Genomic DNA, 12695 nt, shown 5'->3' on the forward strand with positions numbered 1-12695 from the left:
TCGGCACCATGTTAGCTCTTTAGGGAGAAGGTTTCAGAACTTAAGCGGTTGATTTTATGTACGTGCCGATTTAAAAACAACAAACTGAAGCTCTGAAAAGTTAAGTAAGTTGTCAACTTTTTAGTTAGTAACTGGAAGAAGTAGACTTTCAACTCAGATCCCATTGCTGAGCTTTTCCTCTCAACCAGTTGCCTGTCCCACTACTGATCTGTCACACCATGCGAACAAGGGCCATGGCAGAATCAAGCCTCCAGCTCATAAGGTCTCTGTGCCATCCATGCGATCTGTCTTCTGGCCCTTTCTATGCAGAGTTGTAACTATTTAAAAAGCATTCAAAATGCAAAATTTTCCAAAAACACAAGCAAAAAGTTTGTTTTGTGCTTTTAAGACCTAAGCTATTCCTGTCATTCAGATATTTTTCTCTGACAGCCTTTACACACACACACACACAGAGAGAGAGAGAGAGAGAGAGAGAGAGGGAGAGAGAGAGAGAGAGAGAAATAAACATAAAAAGCAAGACATTCTGAGCCATAACATAGAATTGGAGCATGGAATGCAGAGAGCTTGACTAGCGTGGCTGAGCCTCACCAGAATGCCGTGGTGGAAAGGCTGGTGCAGAGTGGACATTTTAAAATTACTTGCAGAAATTTCTTCTACAATCTTACTCTGTCCATGAAACTCTTCTTGCTAGAAATTCTTCGGAAAGAAATGTATTCCTGGGCAAACCTGGTCATGGCTATCCTGTAGGAAACCTGGGTGTTTCTGGAAGAGCATTATGAGAAACGTGTAGTGGCATATTGCAATGGCGTGTAACAGCAAATTTCCGGTTACTCTTTTAGAGTGGGTGCCACAGAAAGAGTCAAAGCTAGTTAACCTCCAATGGACCAGAGCATCAGATGTTCAGTTCTCCTGCCAAACCTTCCCACTTGCTCTTTTATTTTCTTTTCTCTTAATCACTGGCAGTTTAAAAGGGAAGACAAAAAATACAATAAAGACAGCACAAACCGGGAAGTGCTGAGTCAGCTAGTTTAGGGATTTGACAATTTTTCCTTTATTTTCTCTGCTCCTTTCTGCCAACTGGTCTCCTCAGGAAGCAAACAAAACTTTTTTTTTTTCATTGAATGTATCTTATAAAAAGGTTTTTTTCCTTATGAGGAAGGATAAAAATAGACTTTAAAAAAATTTTTTTAAAATAGAATTGTATCTGCAAATAAGGATGCAGAATTATTTCATAGAATCATCAAATAACCTTAAACTCTAGCAATATGTTAAATTGTCTGGGGCCCTATACACAGGCTTGCAAAATACCTCTCCGAGAGCTTGCAGGAACATTTGATCCTTTATCAGGCCACTTAAGAACAATCTGAAGGTGGCTAAGTCACTCTCCAAAAAACGATAAATCACAAATAATGATTTTTGTCTTCTCTCTTCAGTATGAGACCATGCATCTATTACAATCGGGAAACAAAGTGATGATCCAAGAACAGGAACGTTAAGGCTGTTACGAGGTCTGAGGGGTAGTTTTCCTCCTACAATATTCATAACTAGGTGTGAATCTCAACCTTATGTCAGAAATGAGTGTTACTACTGAAAGCGTGGCAGAAATGGATGATGGAAGAACAACTTTCTCAAAATGGAATGTCTTATGGCAACTTTACAAACTGGAGAGTAGTATTTTTTGAGCAACACAGCCAGTAGTCTATGGTGACCCACATCTGCAGAAGCGAGCTTAGTCTTCAATAGATGCTTATGGAATAATGCTGCTCATACAATACTGGCCATTTGTTTTACGGAGTATAGAAATCCAATTGTTGTAATATCAGAATTTAATATTCTAGCAGAAATGCTAATTTTAAAAATAGCTAAATCTTAGGTATTTTTGAAGCTATGTTTAAAACTTAGTAAAGTACTATTCAAAATATATATATGTATATATAGAGAGAGAGAGATCAGAATATGTGCATGGTTGTACTTTATAAGTTGTGTATAAAAGTTTTTAGTAAATTACTGAATTTTTGTGTTACCATGTAAACTTGTTACTTAAAAAGAGTCCCTTTGGAAATAAACAATATATTTATTTTGTAAATATAAATTTTTGTCGTATACTCCATTTTTTAAATTGAAGCACATCTCATGTGTTGCTTTTCTAGTAAATATGTGGTTAATGTGGTACAAGGAGAAGATGAGAAATGAAAAAAGCAAACATTCTCTTCAACATAAAGTGTGCCTCTAGTTTCTCAAATTTCCTGTGATTGGACTTGATAGGGGTGGTTAGTGTGTCTTTTAACATTTTCCATCCCTAACTTTGAGTCGACATGACCTACCTCACACTTTCTAATGATAGTAGGTCATATTTTTGTGGTAATTCACAAAGTCTTTCCTTATGTACTCTCTTTTCATTCTTGTAACTGTCCTCTGCAAAGTAGGTGGTATTCTACTTCTTTTACAAAAGAAGAAAACAGAAGATTAAAAACATGTAGAGGGACTTGTCCAAGGTGATTGAGTTAGAGGAAATTCAGACTGTGAGCCCGTCTTCTTTTGTTGCTTCTGACATGGCTCATCCAGACCACTTGTGAGATTTTGTTTCTTTGCCTATATTATGATAGAAGCAGAGTGTTTTTTCCAGAGCTTTCTGCATATCGGGATTGCAGTCTATCTTTCGGGGGTTTTGTAATAATCCTAGCTAGATAGAATGACAATACTGTCTGTCTGCTTTCTCCTCGTCCGCATGATATGCCGAATTCAACACTGACCAAGTTGGGTCACTCATTACTAGCCTGTAAACCTTGTGAAGATAGGGACCCATTTCATCCTCAGAGCTTAGAAAAATGCCTAGCACATGGCAGGTACTTAATGATAGTCAAGGAACGAAGGAATCAAAGAAGGAAAAAAGAGAGAACGTGAGGGGATTCAAATTTAAGTTCGTGGATTTTATTACCACTTTCAACCTGGGCCGTTGCCTGTTATAATCGTGCCTCGCCCAGGGGAGTGGTTGGCATACACTGGATCAATGTTAATGGAGAGACACCGTGAGTTAATTCTCACAAAACAAATGAAGACAGAAAATCAATACCGTCCAGAAATTATAACTAATACCCTCCACTCCTTCCTTTTCTTAATTAGACTTATTGTCCCTTTTCTCCGATTCTTTTTAGCTTCATGAATTGGCAATAGCCCTCCTCCCCAAATCAAACAAACCCTTTACATGTTTCTTTTTAACTGGAATCAGTTAAAGGCTCTTCATGTACTTAAGCATCTTTTTTTATCTCCTATTAACTCAAAGATTTTTTGCCTTTTGCTGAAGAGTGCTACCTGTTTACCTTTAGAGTTGTCATGTTAAGTAAATGCGTTTTTATTAATATTTTAAAAACTCTGAGCTAACTTTCAAATATTATTAAATTTTTTTCTTTATTCATTTAAATTGAATATGCTATTTCAATGTGTGTATAGCAAACATAAAACGCCCCTAACACCAGATATCAGAACTGTAACTGACAGGAGATGGCTCTTTTTCCTTCTAAAGCGGATCAGAAATCTGTCAGGTGCTGGGAGGTGCTGGGAGATGTGACATAAAACTTAGGATTAATACCTGCTGAAAATAATATCTCTGGATTTCAGTTTTTCACTGTTCAAGCGACTCTGTTTATTATTCCTGTGCCCCAAATTCTTTAGTAAGAATATAGTTTTAGTGAGCAAAGTGGTAGGAATGATAACTAACTCTACTATGTATTTTAAATCTTGCTTTCGCCTATGCACCTGAATGGGGTCTTCACATACAGGCAGCTAGAGGATTACAGTGGGAGTAATGACTTGTTTCAGTGTCGGGAACTCTTTTAGGTAGTTAAGGTAACAAAAAGGAAAGTCAGAGCAGCAGCCCCATACTGCGGGTTAGGCCTCCTGGTTAGACAAGGAGAGACTGCCCACAGGCCTCTGGAGCTGGTCTGCTAGGGTCTGTGGTGCTACCTTGGCTTGCAAAGTTGTAGCTGAGGCAACACACTCAGGAGTCCTGACTTTCTATGCCTTCTGCTCTAGGATCTGTTTCTGCAAGTATGTTCAGCGTGGTGGAAACAAATACCAGTAGACCTCTCTCTTCAATTTTCTTGAAAAATATCTACATAAAACACTCTAGCTGCTGCTAACGCCTCAGCCTTCCATGTGCTCACAGTTAGTGGTGGCTAGAACTATGGAGAGGGATTATGTATAAAGTTGTTTTGACATTAGGTCCTTGTCAGTGGTGCATATCAGATTTTCTTCCCAGCAGCTGTCGTGTTCAGACTAGAGAACACAGGTTGCTGATTTAATTCTTTGTATAAATTTGTGACACTTTTTAAATTTCAAGCTGGCTGTGGTAGAAATAGAACACTTGTGTGGACAAAGCAGGTAAAGGAAAAAAAGAATGAGAAAAGTGTCCTTTTTATGAGAATAGTAAATACTAACCGGTTCTTAGTTATGAGCCAGGGGCTGTTCTAAACATGTACAATGATAAACTCATTTAATTGTTACAGAAACCTTATGAGAGAGGTGCTACTGGTTAGTAGATATGTGCTTGCCTTCCTGGTTTAGATTTGTCTGTCTATGGTATTAAGTACTAATTTTGTATATTGATAAGAGCACAGGTAGGAAGCAGGCAATCTCGGTTTTAGTCTTGCTTCACTGGTAATGCTCTGGATAACTCTGAAGACACCACCTTCCCTCTCTCAACTTCAGTTTCTGTATCTGCAAAACAAAGGAGTTAGGCAAGGTCCGTGGGTTTTGAATCTTTTTTTTTTTTTTTAAGCCATTGCCTTTTGGTGGGTGATGACCCAAAAGCTCAATTTGTAAAGCTGGTGGAGTGGAAGCTGCTCTGTTTGAAGACAGAACGCCATATTGGCTGCAACACCCTGGAGCCGCTCTCTTCAACTCATAGAGGTCTTTGAAGACATTTACAAATCACTAAAGTAGATGATGTCTAAGTCCACTTATAGCTCTGAAACGCGATGGTTCGTTCATGTTATTTTTGACTATTGGTGAATCATTTTTGTACCAGAGAAGCTTTTCCACAGAGAACCCAAGTTCCTTTTGGTGGATGTATCACACCCATGACTTCACTTGTCCTGTTCCAAAACTTGAAGACTGTACTCAGCTGAATTCCCCAGATCGACTGGAGGGAGTCCAGATAACATATAATGACAATCATTTCAGAACAGTCCCTGGGGTCTCACAGACAAGTTTTTAGTTATTCACTTCAAGGACCACATATGATCACTTGAAGCACACTGTTGGCAACTTTGCTGTCTAGCCATGCTGGGGTCCTGTCCCCTCTCATTTTTTCTCATCCTCTCCTTGTACACACTTTCAGTGCTAAGGAAGTCCCTAGATCATCTAGGATGCTCTGTTTCATGGAGGTGAACAGTGTGAGTCCTCAGCACAAATAGGAGAAGAGCTAAAGTATCCTGTAACCCTCTGTCTGAGAGCAGATATTCAGCAGATTTGGGGAGTGGAGGCAAACAGGGAGGCCTCCAAATACTGCAGCTTAGAATAAAGATCATCAGGGTAAGAAGAGCCTAGTGCTTCCTCGGTTCTTATTGGGGTGTTACGTTTTCTCTTCCTTGACTTTATTGGCTGGCCTCTTTTGGTTAATTAGTATTTTCTTAATTATAAATTACATCTGGAAAAAAGAACAGAACTAATTTATAGAATTTAATAAAAGACTATAAAACAGAAATCTGTTTAACCACCATCCAAGTCAGGAAATAGAGAACATTCTTGGAACCCCAGAAGCCTTCCAGGTAACCCTTTCCAACCATAACACTCTCTCCCTGTCCCTAAAGAGAGGTGACTAACATTTATTGTAATCATTTTCTTGCCTTTCTTTATAGTTTCCATTCCTATGAATACATCTCAAATAGGTAAGGTTTGGTTTAGCCTTAAAATTTTATATCAATTGATTCATTCTCTAAATATTCTTTCATGACATTTTTCACTGACCAATATGATAAAAAGATTTATTTATATGTATCTGGAGTTCATTCATTTTCAATGCTATAAATCCCATTCCCAATAAGGGGCAATTATGAATGATATTGCTACAAACATCTAGTACAAAGAAGTTTGTGTAGCTCTAGAAGTGGAATTGCCTGGTCATACAGCATGTGCATCTTCGGTTTTCTAGTGTCACACTGTTTTCCAACACGGTTGTATCGATAATGAACCCAGCGATGTATGGGAATATGTGCGCTTCCCATTATTGCTAATGGGAATTAGTCTGGGTGGTATATAAGTGTATCTTACGGTTTATATTTTATTTCCCTAATCATGCCATTTTCATGTTTGTTGGACATTTGTTCTTCTTTTGTGATATTTGCCATGTATTCCTTGGGTCATTTTTTCATTAACTTTTAGAAGTTATTTTTATACATTAACAATTAAATAGAAAGTGGAAAAAACAAAAGAACTACTTACAACTACCTTTTGTGGCTTAGCTTTTCACTTTTTATGGTTTTTCTTTTGATGAATAGAAACTCTTAATTCAAAAATAGTAGTCAAATTTATAAATCTTTTCCGTTTTGGTTAATTCTTTTTGTGTAATTTAAAAAATTCTGCTGTACTTCATGATCATGAAACTATTTTCTATGTTCTCTTCTTAAAGCTTTCTTTTCAAATTATCCACTTAAAATTGATTTTTTGAATGGTGTAAGTCTATTTTTTTCTAAGTGGATAGCCAATTCTATTTACATCATTTATTGGAAAGTAAGTCAAATCTTTTATAATCTGGTAACTGCAGCATCCTCTCTGCATAAGTGTAGTGTCTATTCATGCACGAGTCTCCCTATGGGCTTTCTTATTACATTTCTACAGATCTATATCACACTTTGTTTCCACAGCTTTAGAATATATCTTAATACCTATGGGTGCAAGTCCCTACTTTGTTCTACTTTCTCAGTAGTTTTGGTAATTTCTATCCTCGGTAATTTAAAATTCTATATAAAAATTTTTGAAGCAACTTTTCCAGTTCACAAAACACCTGTTAGGTTTTTGTTGGAATTCATTTAACCTAATATGTAATCATTTCTTAGAGGAAGAATTCATATCTTTGCAATGCTTGGCCTTCCAATGAATAAACATGATATATTTTCCCATTTATATAGGTTTTCTTTAATGTCTCTCAGGAATGTCTTATGATTATCCTGAGGAGGACTTACATTTTTGAAAAAATTTATTCTTCAATACTGAATTATTTTATGCCACGATAGATAGTATCTTGTTAATTTTTTTCATTTTACACCTGTAGGTTATTGGCATAAATACAATTAATTTTGAATATTAATTTTATACCCAGCAACTTGTTAGACTCTTTTATTAATTCTAATAAGAATCTGTGGGTTCTGTGGGTTTTTAGATAGAAAATCATATTATTTGTGAATATAACAGATTTATTTCTTCCTTTCTAATTGCTATGTCATTTTAAATTTCTTCTTTATTTTATGGGTTAATCTTCAACACAATTTTATAAATGATAGTGTCCATTTCTGTTTTTCAATTCAGAGAGAAAGCTTTAAATATTTTGCCATTAAGTTTTTGTAGCTAACCTTTATCACTTTTAAAGAAGTTCCTTATTATTCCTGTAATGTTAGTGGAGTTTCATTTTGGTGTGTGTTAATAACTCCAGTACTTTTATCTGTACATATATCTGGACATTCTAGTTATTGAAGGAGAACTTGCTTCTGCAAACGTGTTTTTTTTTTTTTTAAAGCATTCTTCATATCCTCAATAGTGTAGTTCACGTTTGGCCTTACTATCTGGAAGACAGTTCACAGTGCCCACACTCACTAAATAAGCAACTGCCCTGTGGTGTGGGCTGACCGCTTTCGCAGTCTGTGGACACAGCTGGTGCTGTGATACTGGTTTAAACTATATGATCTTTCAGAGTCCATTCCGTACTTCTTGGACACATGTACTGCACATTTCTGATAGATGGTCTGGAAAGTTCTATTTTAAGATTTTTTTCCCCAACATTTTAAAAACTTGTTTCAGAAAAATCTGATTTAACAGCATCTTTCTTCCTTTCTCCCTATTATATCCTGGCCCATCAATTATCCTCATAGCTCTGTAAAGGATTAAATAATTATTACTAATTTTATACCTGGATCAATTTAGGAGGATTTTTGTGGTTACATAGTTTATGTAACAGGTCTCATTGCTTCCTGGTAATGAACTGAGGAATGATTAAAGTGATCTGAAAATTCCTGAAAAGCTAGGTTCAGAGTGCAGATTATAAGGAGGGCGGTGACTGAGATGAGGTATGGGTCACTTTAACTGAAGTGACTGTTCACAGTTTGGCTATTTTCACCTGATATAGGATAAAATTGAGATTTATCTAAGAGATGGCCGCTTTTAGAGGAAGCCTCTCTCTGCACTGGTTGTAAGATCTTGTTTCTAAAGAGGAGTTACAGATTTAAATCACATATAGTGCTTTAGAGTGATAATTGTTAGATAACAAGTAGCACTTTTTGTATGTTATGCATAGATATAAGTAGTTGTGGATGCAAATATGGTTTACATGTGATACCTCATACGACAATGAATTTGTGCTGGGTACATGAGGCATGCATAGCTCCAAACTTATATTTAAAAGATGCCATTTATACAGACAAGATTATAGCTACAATTTTATTTTGGCTCTCCTTAATGCTTGAATTGGCATAAAATTTAAAGCATCGTGTTAATAAATAAATAAATATAATATGTAACTTTCGGAGAAGAAGGTAAAATGGAATTACAAAATTAATCAAATCTCACTCATGAATACAGCTGCAAAAATCTTTTAAAAAATATCAGCAAGCCAAATCTAGCATGAGGATTCAGCTTTCTAAGAAATCTGTTATGATAAGGTTTTCTATTTTAAATAACTTCCTAGTTTATAAATTGAGCAGAAACATAATACAACCCTGCAAAAGTTACCTTGGTATTATTTTGAAGCAAGTCCCAGCCATATCACTTAATCGATAAAGACAGAATGATTAGATGACGGCCAGAATGGATGTAGGGAAAACAGTAATGATTACGGTACAGTAATATACACTATGCAGTAGCTTGGTCTAGACCTCCGACTCAGTTGATGGTATTGGAAATGAATGAATATGGACATAATCAAAAGTAATTTGGAAGGAAAAATTAACACGATGGAGTAATGGATTAGATTATGCACACTTTCTCATCAACATTTGAAAGCCCTGAGGTAATGACAATTAAATTTATCGAGGAATTTTCAGTGTAAGACATAGATATTATTGCACATTTAAGAACTGCTGTCAGTTCTTCATCTGTTAAACTGACATTTAGCTAGCAAAAAACATAGGTAACATTAAACTTTGTTGAATTCAGTTCAACTCAGCAAACCTCAGCAGGACTATCCAAATCTTCTAGCTTCATCTCCACTGGCAAAATCTTCTAGAACCTAAGGACTAATGATAAGAGTATTCAAGAGATTTCGTGATTCCAGACATTGCTATTACTATTTCCAGTTACTTCAAAATCTGTGGCTTCTTCCCTTTACAACTTTTTTTTTTCATTTATATTGTTTTAAGTATTTCTTTCTTTTTTTTTTTTTTTTTGACTTTAATGTGAAAATGGCTGGTCTATTATACATTATGTCAATCGGCATTTCTTTCTTTGTAGCCAGTAAACTCACTTGTGACATAGGATTGATGGATATTTGAATCTGCAGCTCTTCTGTGTTTTTATTACTTCATTTTCATGGGCTATTTTTGTTTGGTGGTTTTGTTTTGCTCACAGAGTAACGAAGTCATATTTAGTATACCAGGAGCTATCTTATATACACGATTGTTACTGAGCAACTAATGAACCATGAAAATTTATGGGGTTTACCAGTAACTGAAGTGCTTGAGAGTTGTGGGTTCTTAACTTGCCTTTTAACTTTCCTACGAGATAGACAAGAATTGATGAAGTTAGCATGAGTAATGCATTTATATCTACATTTACGATAGTAAGAATAATGCCATAAACACCAATGTTAATTGAGGGCTAATTGTGTACAAGGCATTGTTTTGATTTATGTAGTTATTCGTTTAATTTTCACAGGCAACCTGTGAGGTAAGATTGTTATCTTATTTTCCAGATAAGAAAATTGAGACATAAAGAAATTAAGTAACTTTCCCAAAGCAACAAGTTAGGTATTTAAGCACTTAGTATTTGGCGGACCTGGGATACGAACTGAGCTTCTGCATTTTGGTTGCAGAGTTAGGGTCCTAACTACTGCACTAAACTGGAAGGAATGGCTCTGTTAGAAAGTGGCTCTACTGAGATTTGTTTTAAATCAAATGTAGATAAATTGTTAGTACAAGTAAAATTGATTTAAAAATGTCACATTAATGAGTTTAAAATCTTTTGTTTCTATGAGTTGTGGTTAAACAATAAAATTAGGATTTTTTGAATGTCCTGTATACTTTCTTCTAACTATATGTTTAGCAGAAGTCTGGAGAAATGTCAAGTCCTATTTTCAAGAATAAAATTGATATCTTTGGTTAGATTTCCCTTGTTTATTTTTTTCCTTCACAAAGATATCTTTCATTTTTATATCTTTCCATTAATTTCACAGTATATACAATAGTCAAATGATTTCAAAGATACCATGTTAAGAATCACAGCAACAGTGAAATAGTTTTTGCCTACTTCTCTGTGAAGTTCTTTTGGGTTTCACAAAAATCTTGGTAATGGAAATGTACTGCGCATGATAACGTCATGTCCTCTTTATTGACTATCACTGGTTACTGCTTACAATTTAGTAAAATTCAGTGAAAATTATGTGTAAATCAGATATTTTATGGACATTTCTAGTAATAAGGAGCCATCGCTGCAACCTAGTGATGGGAATTTCTGAGTCCTTCATGATTCTAGGAACCTTGATCCCCAGATATACAAAAGTTGCTTAAATAGTGACTGAGGTCCACGCAATTTAAAATACCTCTCTAGAGTCTAAGGTTCAAGTGGGCAGCAACGGTCTTTTTTTCTTTGTGTCAGACAGAATACCTGGCATAAACAGGTGAACAAATGAATGAATGGCATTTTGCTACCTTGTCATTCATTACACAACTAGAAATTGATATACGTTAGTAGTTAGTCTATGTTAGCCTCTCATAGTTTAAGCACTTAGGTATTTTGAATTAAAATTGTATTTTATTATTTTCTTTCTACATAAAGGGATTAGTATGTGTCTTTTTAAAAAATCACTTACACTAGCATAGTTGAAAATATTACAAATTCAGGGATGCATTATTTTATAACTTTATAGAAGATATTTTAAAATTTTTGAGATGATTTCGGCTCTCTTATTAACCAACATTCGAGTTTGGTAGAAATCACCTGTAAGGAACAGCAAAAGGAAAACTATTTTCATTGTGAAGTTTTCTGGACATTGAGGACTGGTAATTTTCCTCAATAGAAGCTTCTTAACATTTTGTTTCAAGATCTACAATAAAAATCTGTTTTATGCAGACATGTAATATTATTATTTCAAACTATATTTAACTTGATTTTATATTGTGCTTATAATTTTTTAATCATACCTTCCAAAAGTTGGCAAAATTGAAAAGACCTTCTTATATAACATTTATTCTCAAAGCATTGAATATACAAGCTGGTACAATATTCTTCATTGCAGTATTTAGGCACTGCTGTTATGTGTGTGGGTTTGTAATGATCCAAACTATATTTTCTCTAGTTGTGAGTTTTCAGATCCTGTGGCCTTTCCTAACAACTCAATTCTCGCTAAGAGAGGGACCACAAGATGTCACTGTAGGTTTCCCAGCAACCTCTGCATAAAACCTGAATGACCCTAGAAACAAGGGTTAACTGTTAAGTAACAATCACTCAGTTTTTCCCAGGATACTTAAGTCAGGCTTGCCCTCAGATCACATCTGCCTCATTCTCCATCCTAGGCCAACAGATCTAGGTACTCATGTTTAAATAAAATAGAACAAAAAAATAAAATGGATCAAGAATGGGCCTCAGAGATGACTTTTAAGAGTTATATATATGCATGGCTTTGTAAAGAAGCCCACAGCAAGGCTGGTGCCAAGAACTGAATAATGGGCTCAGATGCGACTTTGCAAGGATGGCAGTTTGACACTAACAGGTAAAAGAGAACCTTTGTGATAATTTAAGGTGAAGATTTTATCTTGTACTTAGTGAACTGGTAATCGAGAGAAAATAATCATTTACTTATTTATTCATTTTTAAAGATGAGATCTTATATTTTTAAAAAGACATTTAGAAAATGGAGAGATCACACACTTTTGGCCAAGATAAAGGATTCAAGGGTCATATCAATTTAGAAATCATTATAGAAAATGGTTTATGAACTGAGCTGCTCTTTAGAAAATAAAAGTTGCCAACCTATATTTGCTGATATATTAGAATTATATTTTTGTGTGATTATGATGTTGTAGTTATGATTACAAGGAGTCCTCAACTTTTAGAGTTACATCCTGAAATATTTGTGGATGAAAAGATATAATGAGATTTGCTTCAAAATAATCTTAAGAGTGAGGATGGAGAGAGATGTGGGTCGGTTACATATGAAACAAGACTAGCCTAGACATGAGTGGATAACTGTTAAACTGAGTGGTGGATAGTTTATACATTTGAAATATTTCACAGCTATAAGTGGTCAGGGAAAGTGCCAACTTGGATCCAAG

The 12695-nt window shown here is 35.3% G+C and overlaps 1 protein-coding gene across 2 annotated transcripts in view; it reads left to right on the forward strand.

The window, feature by feature from the left end:
- ASB5 (ankyrin repeat and SOCS box containing 5) overlaps positions 1-12695 on the forward strand; it is a 41843-nt gene that overhangs the window by 9909 nt on the left and 19239 nt on the right. The window contains exon 1 of one of the 2 annotated variants that reach the window (XM_011371511.2): positions 11917-12133. The exons of the other annotated variant lie outside the window; for it this stretch is intronic. Within the exon in view, the coding sequence (XP_011369813.1) occupies positions 12097-12133 (37 nt within the window). The 5' untranslated portion in view covers positions 11917-12096. Of the gene's footprint in view, positions 1-11916; positions 12134-12695 lie in introns of those variants that run through there. 2 annotated transcript variants of the gene reach the window in all.

The sequence above is a fragment of the Pteropus vampyrus genome, unplaced genomic scaffold (genome assembly GCF_000151845.1).
Source record: "Pteropus vampyrus isolate Shadow unplaced genomic scaffold, Pvam_2.0 Scaffold8, whole genome shotgun sequence".
NCBI lineage: Eukaryota > Metazoa > Chordata > Mammalia > Chiroptera > Pteropodidae > Pteropus > Pteropus vampyrus.